The 12,816-nt window shown below is 37.5% G+C and overlaps 1 protein-coding gene and 1 long non-coding RNA gene across 2 annotated transcripts; both read right to left on the bottom strand.

The window, feature by feature from the left end:
* Positions 1-3,791: 3,791 nt before the first annotated feature.
* LOC137735060 (phragmoplastin interacting protein 1) lies at positions 3,792-7,145 on the bottom strand. The gene is made up of 4 exons (XM_068474424.2): positions 6,453-7,145; positions 6,108-6,279; positions 5,301-5,347; positions 3,792-5,202 (listed from the first exon to the last, which is right to left on the bottom strand). The coding sequence occupies exons 1-4, from the start codon at positions 7,013-7,015 to the stop codon at positions 4,005-4,007; spliced, it is 1,980 nt and encodes a 659-aa protein (XP_068330525.1). The 5' UTR covers positions 7,016-7,145; the 3' UTR covers positions 3,792-4,004.
* A 1,576-nt stretch (positions 7,146-8,721) lies between these two features.
* On the bottom strand, positions 8,722-9,785 carry LOC148695931 (uncharacterized). The gene is made up of 3 exons (XR_015964878.1): positions 9,184-9,785; positions 8,995-9,096; positions 8,722-8,899 (listed from the first exon to the last, which is right to left on the bottom strand). It is a non-coding gene; the product is annotated as an uncharacterized LOC148695931 (long non-coding RNA).
* Between the last annotated feature and the right edge of the window lie 3,031 nt (positions 9,786-12,816).

Raw genomic sequence — 12,816 nt, 5'->3', positions numbered from 1 at the left:
TATGAATCACTAGTCACAACACACATGTCCAATTTCTGAAAACTGCATTGAACCCAATTCCTAATATTGCATCAAAATACAAATAAATCATAAGAAATGCTCTCATAAACAACAAATCAAATATATCCAAACTATTTACAAATGAATATATTTAAAGACAACCCATTAAAACAAATTAACCAACAAAACAACCAAAGTAAAAAGATATGCGAAAACACAGAAGCAGCAGCAGAGGAATATTTGTACCAGTAATTCTCTGAGAGAAGCCGTCCCACCAACATTCCAGGGGCTGCAATTCTGAAGCAGCTACCACATTCTGGTCAACCTTCTTCTTCTTCCTGGACCCTCTGATGGGTCCCATTTCAAAAACTCAAAAGCAACACCAACAAACTCCAAAGTGTTTGTCAGCCAAGAAAATCAAAGAATTAAGAATCCCACACAATTCAGAGAAAGCCCATCAGCCAGATACCTCAAATTTGAAGCCTGTGAGAGAAACAGAGATGATGAACCGAAAGAACATGATGTTTGTGTATGGGAGAAGATGGTTTGGCTTAAAGGGATGAAAGTTTGTAGCTTTGTGTATAAATACATGTGATATTTGCCGTATTAATGGTGTTAATTTTTATTTATTTATTTAAATTTGTTGGATTTCAAAGCATGCAGTGAGAACATATATAAGTTGAAGAAAAATACGTGAAGGAGAAGGTTGGAGATTGCAAGTGACGCGGGTTGGTTGCGAGCAGACAACGCAGCAAAGACAATGAATATATATTTACGTTTCTGGACATGAGATGAGACACTTCCGACTGCCTCTTTTTTTCGCTGTGTGTGTGTCCAGGTATTATATCTTTTTCCCTTTCACCAACAAAATAAGAAGAAAAAAAACATGGTTGAAAAGAAGCTTTTGCAATTATGAAAATTTTGGTGTATGGAAAATATTTAATAATTATATTTTCAAAAGGAAATTATAATGACGATTTTCAATTTGTTACCTTCAACAAAAATCTAAGATAGACTCCCGCCTTGCTTTTTCCATCAACGTAACGTGTCACTTGACTCTAGGTTCGTTCAAAAAAGTTACATGCGCAGTGCACGTGACTTCTTTTCAAGGGAATCGACTAATTTTAATGTCTCAATAACACAGTGTGCATGCCTCACTTAAAATGAATCAAAATTCATGTAACGGTTCATACAATTTCTTTTCTTTTAGTTATCCAAACGATATTGGATGAGGGAGAATCAAACTTCAGACCTCAGGTGTAGAATGATGATCTTAAGCAGCTAAGCGACAACCCCTTTCACCAACAAAATAAGAAGAAGAAGAAGAAGAAGAAAAATTAAAGAGGTTAAAAGAAGGTTTTGCAATATAATTATGATAATTTTGGGTATGCAAAATCTTAATTATTAGATTTTCAAAAGAAAAACTACAAAGATGAATTTCAATTTGTTACCTTAAAGAAAAATTTGAGTGGGAGTTTGCCTCGGTTTTTCCGTCTTCAAAACATGACATCTGACGCTAGGTCCGTTCAAAAAGTTTTAGGTGCAATGGACGTGAATTCTATTTCTTTTAATGTCTTAGTAACATGCAGTGCGCATGCCTCATTTGAAACAAATCAAAATTTTGTAGAAGTTCAAGCGGTTTCCTTCTTTCTTTTTTTATTTATACAAGAGATATTAGAAGAAGGAAAATTTAATTTGATTATGTTCTTAACCAACTGAGCAGCAAAATTCTTTGCCAAGCTGTTTCTTTCACCAACAAAATAGCATAAAGAAGAAGAAAAAGAGGTTAAATTTTTGCAATTATGATAAATTTTGGTGTATGGAAAATCTTAGTTATTAGTTTTTTTAAAAGAAATTTCAAACACAAATTTCAATTTATTACCTTAAAGAAAATTTTAGAAGAAACCCTACCTCGATTTTTCAGTCTTCAAAACATATATCCTGACATTAGGTTTGTACAAAAAATTACATGTGCAATGCACGTGACTTCTTTTTAAGAGAATGAGCTGATTTTAATATCTCAATAAAGCGTGATGCGCATACTCTTAATCACTGAAGCAAAATCCCCTGCCAAGAGGTTTCTTTCTACATACAATCTTCTATTTTACCACCCTACGAATTGAGAATTTACATATTTTATATCATAAATAAAACAATTGTACATATATTAATAAATATACTCGTACTGATTTTATTATATCCATTCAACCAAATTAGATTTACTGTATTTTAGTTACTAGCTTTTAAAATAGTGGAAGAAAAAAATTGCATCCTGCAATATCCAGTTCCAAGCCCAGTCTCATTTTAAATATTTTGAATATAAGATCTCAAATGTATGAGTGAATAATAATTAGAGAAAAGTGTCTGACCGTGTTCAAGACCTCATATGCATGAGAGAGATCCGAACACGAGACCTCTTAATATAAGAGTAAAAATGCTCGTAAAGCCAACCCACAATAAGTTCTTACTATTATTCGAGCTAAACACCTTCTCATTTACGATGTACACAATAACAAAGTTTATGCTATATTTGAATGATTTATTTGTCAATAAAAACACTCAAACCCCTATAAATACATACTTCACATAATATTTTTTTTGCGTAATTAACCAAATTATATCCTTCATTTTATGTAATAAATTTTGATCATATACAAAAATTCCAAGTTGTGACAAAGATGATTCAAACGAGACATGTAAAGGAAACAATCGTCATGAAAAACGTGAGGTGCTATCAAAACGTCTGGCCGTAATGAGACTTGCGTTGTTGAATGAGCAGTTGGCAACTCATCATGTTTTGTTTTGTTTAATTTCTTGCTAAAAGTTAATTACTTTTAAAACAAGAAATAGGAAATATACAACACGTTGTTAAAAATTAATTTACAATGTCGAGTTTGTTCGAGAAGAAAAGTATGCGCATTGTAGACGGCTTCTCACTTCAAATAAATTTTTAATTTGTTACTTAAGAGAGGCGCTGGTAGATTTTTTAATATTCGAATGTGTCAACCTAACACTAATCATTTTCAAACTTCTCTCCAAAAATAACATGTGCACTGCACGTGACCCATTTTCACCGTTACTTTTGGTCACTCTTATTATCTTCAATAACACGTAGTGCACATGCCTCATTAAAACTGAATCAAAACTCCTATTTAAGTTCAAAAGGTCTCTCTATTATTTATTTCGCTATCAATAGAAATCTTCTACTTTACACACTACCAATTGAGATTCACTTAGGGAATTGGTGTACGCATACCTTTTATTTTCTTCCAGACAAATGATTTTTATCATTTGAATCAAACATAACAAAGAAAAATTAAGGGGCATAAATAATAGTGACTAGAAATTGAAATAGTGGTAGCCAGTTATAAATCGTACTTGCCAAAGTAAATGGAACATACCCAACTCGCACGTTGTTCTTTTTTCGTTTGTCCCCCGCTTGGAGTGATACTTTTGAACCAAACCCGACGCTTTCTCCACCTCATTTAAATTACTTTCGAACATAAGATGGAGCTAGCATTGCACTAAAGTAAAAGACACGTTTGGTGGATAGGACTGGATCGGATGTCGTATTTCAGACAAGTTAGGTTAGGTTTGGAGTGGACGCGATGTCGAGTATTGCCTAGTGTTTAGTTTTCAAGACTTCAGGATTCAAACACAAGACCTCGAATGCATGAATCAATATACTCATTATCACTTAACCGTTTGAACTACAAACCCCTTGTCACCTCGTCTTACATTTAGTTTTAACAAGAATCACCATGTGCTTTGACATGGAGAGGTCAAGCAAGTAACATAATCTGCCTTGTCAATAAGAAAGAAATATCTCAGTTTTACATATCTTTGCCTCAAACTAAGCTACATGGAGAAAACAAAATTTCCCAAAATTGGACTCACTAACAACTTTTGGCTTTTCAACAACCTACTCGAAAAGAGTACTATGTATGTTTATCCTAAACGTAATTAATAGGAAAAACTTAGGATACTGCCTGCAGGTGACATGCTTAACTTGCATTGGTTTGCTTCTTTGGACAAGTTGAAGAAATATGTCCCTTCTCACCGCATTCATAGCACGTCCTCCTCTTAATCTTACCAGTGCTCGCACTCAACCCACTAGTATCAGCTCCGGTGCCTGTAGTTGAATCATCTGGTGGCAAATCGGTGCTTCCTGTTGTAGCAACTGGTATCCAAGCGGTGCTTGTAGTTGTAACGACTGGTATTGGACTGGTACTTGTAACTGTAGCTACTGGAAGTGAATGGGTACTTGAAGGTGTAGTACCAGCCTTTGGACAAGCTGAAGAAAGATGACCCTTTTCACCACACTCATAGCACGTCCTCCTCTTAATCTTACCACTGATGTCACTCAACCCACCATTATCAGCTCCTGTAGCTGTAGCAACTGGTGTCGGATCGGTACTTGTGGTTTTAGCTACTTGTGTTGAATGGGTATTAAAAGCTGTAGTTGCAGACTTTGGACAAGCTGAAGAAAGATGACCCTTCTCACCACACTCATAGCACGTCCTCCTCTTAATCTTACCACTGGTGGCACTCAACCCACCATTATCAGCTCCTTTACCTGATTCTGTAGCAACTGGTGTCGGATCGGTACTTGTAGTTGTAGCTTGTGGTATTGAATGGGAACTTAATATTGTAGTTGCAGACTTTGAACAAGCCGAAGAAAGATGGCCCTTCTCACCACACTCATAGCACGTCCTCCTCTTAATCTTACTGGCACTCAACCCACCGTCATCAGCCCCTGTACCCAAAGTAGTATTTACGGGAATGGAATCAGTATACATAGCTGAAGCTACAGATGTTGAATGGGTACTTGGAGTTGTAAGTGCAGGAGTTGAAGGAGTCCCTGCTTTTTTCAGAGGAACTGCACAGCTTATCTTGACAGGTCTTCCACATACAACCTTCTGATCTAGCTTCAATGCCATCGTCACCGAGAGACTATCAGAGAAATTTACATGAGCGTAACCTCGAAATTCCCCTGTTTCCTTATCCATACCAAAATGTATAGATGATATCTTGCAATCCGAGAAAAGTTTCCTTAAATCATCCTCAGTAATATCCCATGACAAATTTCCAACATAGATTCTATTGTATCCCTCCACAATTTGGGGGGCAAAATCAGATACTTTATTTGGTTTATTGGGTCGAGTTGCCTTGTATGGCTGGATTTTCAGAAACAGTCCACCCCTGAGGTAATAAGAAGTTTCATTAGAATCATGTGATAACTGGAAAACTATCTTACAACAGCAAATAAAGAAACTACAGAAAACATTGTCTAAACTCACATTTCAGCTCCATCAAGAGCCAAGGCACGCTTAGCTGCTGCTTCTGTCTGTAAAAACATAAGCATGTTAAGATGAGACTACGATAAACAATCTTGTATACAGCGTGACCTTAGATTTGGAAAGTATTCAGACTCTCAACATCCTCCTCATTTTCATTTCTAGCAATTTTTCAAAGTCAGTATCTTTGAAGGAACATCTTCATATTTAATGATGAAAAACACAAATCATTGAAAAACAAAAGAATAGCATAAATTAATCAGAGGTTGTATGATTGTTTATTCCTACCATGATTAAGTTGCTAACATCCACCATGCTGGAAGACATATAAAATTGAAGCTAGGCAGATCAGCTACCAAGTGGTATATTGTGATTAACCTTTATGCCAATCAATGATTTGAGCAATTAGCCTATTGTGATTAACCGATGAGCTCTTGCAAGGTATACTTATAGCTTCTTGAGGTTGAATAAGGCACATCAATTAGCGAAAGCAGAAGTTTAAGGAAGACATAATTTTAAAATCCACTACAGACAATCTGAATACTCGCATATCTCAAGTCCAAACTGGAGGAACCAGGAAGCAAACTATAACTTCCAAGATTTGTTCAAAAACATGTTGACCAGTGATATTTTAACATCCATTTATTGATACACAAAAAAGACATTACGAAGTAGACTTTTCTAGTGGGGAAATCTTTGATTCATCAGGTTGTGAAGAGACTATCATTTCCAAATTACATTAGCAAGGACTGAAATACACAAATTTCTAATATAAAGTTCGAATGCGGAATTTAATTCACAATTTCATACCTTAAAGCTAATAATAGCAATTCCTCTAAACTTCCCGCTGTCAGGAAACCTCAGACAATCAACTTCAGTTATCGTGCCGCAGCTTTCAAAGTAACTTCGAATATCATCCTCGGTCGAGTAATAAGGAATGCCTCCCACATAAACTTTTGTCGGAACATCCCCACTCGCTTGCCTAAACGAAACGAAACAACAAACAGAATGAGGCAAAAACTATAGAAAATTTCACACAGACAGCAGACACCTTCAATCCACATTTCCTCCCATAATACACTATCAATCAGACTCCTACTCGAAATCAGATATGCAAATATTCAAATTGAGCAAAAGGGTTTAGTCAAAAATCACCTATCAATGTTTATATCTGTTTCCTGGACAACTTGCTCTCCATTCCCAACCTCACCACCCTTCTTCTCTTCCTCGGTTTTCGCCCCAGTCTTTCTCTTCTTCTTCTTCGTTTTACTCTTCTTCTTTGGCTTCTTACTCTCCTTCTTCACAACCCCATTTTGCTCTGCACTCAAATCTCCATCTTTTTCCTCCTCATCATCTCTCTTCCTCTTCCTCTTCTTCTCCTCCTCCTTCTTCTTCTCAACCCCCATACCCTCTGAACCCACATCCCTTTTCCCTTCCTCCCCCTTGTTTCCTCCCAAATTACCACCACTGCCATTCACACTCACCACCTCTGGACCTCGCAAAGACAGGATCTTTCTTCGTTTTTCCCGCTTGGACAATCTGGGTTTCTGGGTTGCGGAGTCCAGAAGCACTTTCAGCGACCGGGGGGTCGATTTCGGGTCCGGATTTTCCGAGCCATCATTTGTCGGGTCGGTTTTAGGCTTCGCTACAGATTCAACTAACGATTGAGCTAGTTTTTCTCTTAGCTTTTGCTTCAGCTTTCTGTTAGACAAAACCATCTCTGCAACTCTTTCGAAAGTAATGGCTTTCACCGACTCTGAGGAGGAAGAAAGCGAAGAGGGGCCAAGCCGCCAAAAGCCTAGAGGCGTTGGCCTGAGGTTTCGGTTTGTAGTGAAAACGGAGGTAAACGTAGTCGATAGGCACGACGTCGTGTTGAAGGTTAAAAGGAGTGATTTGGGCTTAAGCTTCAGATTTTGGGCCGGCTGATATGAGGCTTATATTGTGTTTGGGCTTAGGAAGGATTTTTGTAATCATGAAATAAAAATTAATTTTGAACGTAGTCCCTTGTCTACTAAGGTAGTGTTTGTTGCACCGAACTATCTTGAATTGGACTAGCTTTAGGAACTAAGCTGGACTGGCTTAGATTAGACTAAGGTAGACTAACTTAGTAAAGCATTTGATGCAGACTCGGACTAAAAAGCAGGATAATGAAAAATCATCACATTCATCACCCAAAAGACCAACAAAGCAATTCAGAACAAAAATCATACATTTTTTTTTATGTAAAATTATAAAATTTTCATTTAATAAAGAATGATGTTAGGAGCTACACATATGATATGGGGTCATCGAATGAAGTACTACGTTGTGTATACAAAATGTATATGTACGTTCTATATGATTTCTATTTGGCATACAAACTCAACTCAGGATCTTCTCCCTTCTTCCAGTAACTAGTGGACTAGTGCACTCGAGTCTGGACTCTCAATATCTGTTCTTCGCATATCGCATGCGAAGAGAGCTTAACCTCGTGGCCGAAGATAAGGGCACGCCAACATTCCTCTATGCACCCAGCATGTGGAAAATATACTTGAGGTGCCCACCCATCCAGCTGGTTTAAGAGAGGTAAGGACTGCTAGTAACAAATCGAAGCTGTGACAATTCCTACAAGACCTCTGGCGAAGACGTCCTGCCAATGACTCAGTAATCATCACACGAGAGATTCCGACGAGAGCATCACATAGTAATGGAAGAAATACAATGCAGAGCTTTGCGGAATGGCTTCTGTGATCAAACACTTTGATCTTCCCGAACAAAAAACATGCAAGAAAACCAAGAACTGCAAATAAAACTGAAGTATTTCAGCACAAGGAGTCAAACAACATTATTTTTTTTGCATTTATTTACATAAGTGGGATTAAATGAACAATTGTAAAAAGCAATTAAAATAGAATCGGAGGGATATGAACAGAAAAGTACAACAAACCAAAACAAACAACTGAACACAGTGCACCAGGCTACTGCCATGGCAGCCATTGCAGAGTCATTGCAAAGTAGATACATAGACAAACAATTAATGAATTTGGCTCCAAGTTTTCGAATTTTATTTATTAATAATTTACCAAAAACAACACCCAAACTCCAAAGCTCTGCATCTGCATCTCAATTCTTTGTCCTTAATACTAGTTTTCTAATCAAAAGGCTTGCATCTGCATCCAAGGCCCTTCATATACATCAAATTGTGGACGTGATAGGAATAGACAAGAACACCACATGCTGAGGCACACAATTCTTTGTCCTTAAAACTAATTTTCTAATCAAAGTATGCACCGTAATTATCATTTTACTTTTCTCATAGAAGACCTAATTATTACTGATATTAATATGAACAAATGTGCAGTCTCGTGCACCAGGCTACTGCCATTGCAGAGTATTGCAAAGTACAAAGACAAACAATTTGAACGACGCTATGCAATTTAGGGATCCATACCTTGTCAAAGTATTAGTAACACGAGCGTGAAACTAAAATGCTATACATTCAATTAACTGCAAAAGAAATGCCTGATATACATATTAACACAAGAATTGATTATTTAGCATACCTCTCCACCTAAAAGAACAGAGTCAGATTGTTTGCAACCATCGACAATACCTTTTACAACCTAGAAAAAGGTAAAACAAACAAAAAACGTGAGTAAGCTTCAATTAGTGATATGTATTTACACAACCTAAGAAACTCAGGCACTGTGAGCTCTACCTTTTCAGCAAGATCAACATCGAGCCGGCTTGTAGCATAGTAATCAAGGAAAAATAACGGCTTAGCATCAGAAGTAACAATATCATTGACACTTATAACAACCTGAGAATCGAAACTGATTTAGAGCAGCAGTTTTCAACGACACATTGTGTACCACATGACAATTCATTCGAACAAAATTAGCATTACCAAATCAATACCAATGGTGTCGTGAATTCCAGATTCGAAAGCAAGCTTAAGCTTCGTCCCGACGCCATCCGTACCGGCAACGAACCACTTAGCCACTACTGATTTATGAAATTCAACCCAAATCAAAAACACCCAAAACCACAAAATTCAAGAAAACTAATATTATCTACAAAATGGACCATCTTTGATGTAAAAATTCCAAATTTTCACAGTTTTCAAACCCAAAACAATGAATCGATGAAAATCCAGTAATAATTTAACGATCTGGAAACAAAATCAAAGAAATAAATCGTCAGATTTGAAATTTTGTTAGGTACTCAAGGCCAAGAGAAGAGCCCAACCCAAAAGACTAGTCTAAGAGGTGGGAGGACCCCAAGAACTTAAGAACCCCTACACCCCCATAAGTGTAGTCGATGTGGGGTCATAACATTACACCATCCTTCGGAAGCCAACGCCCACGACGGCCCTTACTCTGGTGGCTTTCACTCTTAACGGTGGCGCACCCTTTGGTCATCCTGTTAAGGTAGCCATTTCCAGGTGGCCCCCTCCGCCGCGTCTTGAACCTAAGCTCTGATACCAATGTTAGGTACTCAAGTCCAAGGGAAGAGCCCAACCCAAAAGACTAGTTCAATAGGTGGGAGGACCCCAAGAACTTAAGAACCCCTACACCCCCATAAGTGTAGTCGATGTGGGATCATAACATTACACCACCCTTCAGTCTTAATGGCGGCGCACCTTTTGGTCATCCCGTTAAGGTAGCCCTTTGTAGGTCGCCCCCTCTGCCGCATTGGGAACCTAGGCTCTAATACCAATGTTAGGTACTCAAGCCCAAGGGAATAGCCCAACCCAAAAGACTAGTCCAATAGGTGGGAGGACCCCAATGACTTAAGAACCCCTACACCCCCATAAGTGTAGTCGATGTGGGATCATAACAAATTTACCAGTCTAGGAGTAGATGATGACAAGCAGGAGATGAAGGCGACCAGTACGAGGATGACGGAGCAGGAAGATGAGCGAGCTGACGAGGACGATTGATGACTCTCTCTAGACGACGGGCTTAGGCAGTCCAGTGGTATATGGGGATCCTCGCTAAGAACACCTAGCGAAGGAGATAGTCGGAGCAACTAAGGGCTAATCTCATTAAACTTACTCCCATTGCCTACCAAACACAGAACTACACTAATAATTAGTGTAGTCTAGTATAAAGAAAGTTAGTGAGCCCAAACAAACACTCCTAATATTCTTAGGCTGAAATCTTATTAGTTTTCAAGTTTTGATTGAAAACTTTGATATTAATGTATTTCCATATCGATTAATACATTTTTAACTTAAAATTGAAAGTTGTAGTTGCTTATATTAATGAGATTTTAAATAAAACTAATATTTGTGGTATTGAAAATACTAAAAGATAAATTATATTCACCACCTCGTGGAAGAAAATTCAAAATCAATAGGAAATCATGTCTTGCCATAAAAATTATACACTATTGCATTCTAGATTAGGTTAGGGATATGTTTGTGTAAATCCTAGGAAATCTTTATAATACCTACTGGGTAAGGATTTTACCTTCCCTACTACTATAAATAGGGGCACAACATGGTGAAATAATACACACCCCAGTATTACTACAAACTCTCTCCTTGCCAGCGCACCTCTTTCACTCCCACTCTATAATTTGTCAATTAAATAGGCCCTACAACACGTGTATGATATATATTCAACTTGTGTATAGACATGATTTCCAGCTTACATGTGTATGATATATACTTAACTTATCTAAGGACATGACATTCAGCTTACACGTGCCTGATATATACTCAGCTTGCTTACGGACATGATATCCAGCTTAAACGTGATATATACCCAACTTGTCTACATACATGACACTTAGTTTTCACGTGTATGATAGATGCTATGCTTGTCTACGAACATGACATCCAGCTTATACTATATAATCAACTTATCATTACGTTGAGACTACTTAATAACGACAAGATTACATTATCCAACTTACATTCACACTAGCTACGACTAGAGTATGATATTGTATGCAATGTCATTGGAATCTGTTGTAGTTGGCATATTTGACGTTGAGGCCTCTTCCCAAAGTTCTGACACATTCTTACCAGGCATGTTATCTACTCGACTTTACTTGTAGAACTAGTATTTTGGCAAATATGCTTTGAACATATTATTGTGCATGTAATAGAGAGTTGCAACCTATTAGGTGTGGCCCTTTGGAGATGTGTTGAAATAAACGTGATTACTTGCAGTTGTTGAAAATTGGGCTTATCCTTATTGTCCTTTGGAGATGTGTTGAAATAAACGTGAGATGTGTTGAAGTAAACGTGATTACTTGCAGTTGTTGAAAATTGGGCTTATCCTTATTGTCCTTTGGAGATGTGTTGAAATAAACGTGATTACTTGCAGTTGTTGAAAATTGGGCTTATCCTTATTTTAGGGAAAGTTCTGCTAAATTTTTGGTAGATTTATTAGTTGATAATTTTAGTTATATTTTCATGTATATTACGACTACATCACTCATTCGGGCCAGCACGTCTTGGTTTTCGTGCTACTAAATATCGGGATCAAGGTATGTCTATCACGCTCCGATCCCGACATACGTCCAGGATCGACACATGACATCATTAAATACCCGTATCTCTAACATACCCCACCTCCGGGATATGTACAAAGCATAATTCAAGAATCAACTGCGTAATAATTTTTCATATGCTTTATGGCTGCATCTAACCTCCTCGTTAGACTGCCTAAGTACCCTAAATAGGGATCAAACCATTTGTAGTTCATCAATTCAATAAACTCATATTACTACTGCAAGACATTCCTACAGACATGTAATCGGAATAACTATTAAAAAACGGTATGCTTTCTTTGTACAGCTTGTCTAGGCATATGAGAAATATATACATATAGCTTCACAACGTGAATCATCAACTTGATTTTGGTTTCAGTATAGGCATGCACTAATGTACTATTAGATTACCACATAACACAAGTATTTGCAGCCGCAAGGACTCGGTGCAAAGAAAGTAGAGAAGTTATTTAACAAGGTCTAACTCCACCTAATAACAATAATCACTTCCCAATAGTTAAAGAGTTAATTCAATACTACGATATGTGCATCATCATGGTGCAAAGACTGCAGCTCATGTCTCACAAATTCTATAATCTATACAGACATTGTGATTTGGTGGCAACTAAATAGAGAGCACCTCCCTTATTGCTTCACTTATCTCCCCAGGACAGCACGATAATCAACAAAACATTTCAACCAAATGTATGTTCTCAAAGTAAATTAACAATCCCAATTCTGCACTCGTCCACTCCCTTCTCCGATTGGTCTCCATTCTCCTTCTTCTTCTTTTTTCCGCCTTTCTTCCTTCCCTTCTCTCCTTTCTCTCTCCTCTCCTTTTAATCCCAGCCGCCCATCTTTCTTCTTTCTATTCTTTCCTTCCATCCCAGCCACACATGTGGTTTCAAAGATCTTTGCTCTAGAAATCCGGAGCTTCCAAATTGAGAAAATTACCAAAATATCCTTAACTCTAAACGTTAATAACTATTTCGCTATAACTTTATTTCACGAATGGTTTGCATCTACGCGTACGTGA

The sequence above is a fragment of the Pyrus communis genome, chromosome 7 (genome assembly GCF_041283825.1).
Source record: "Pyrus communis isolate YQ-2024b chromosome 7, ASM4128382v1, whole genome shotgun sequence".
Lineage (NCBI taxonomy): Eukaryota > Viridiplantae > Streptophyta > Magnoliopsida > Rosales > Rosaceae > Pyrus > Pyrus communis.
The sequence above is the reverse complement of the archived record's forward strand: the minus strand, read 5'-3'. Positions and strand labels throughout refer to the sequence as shown.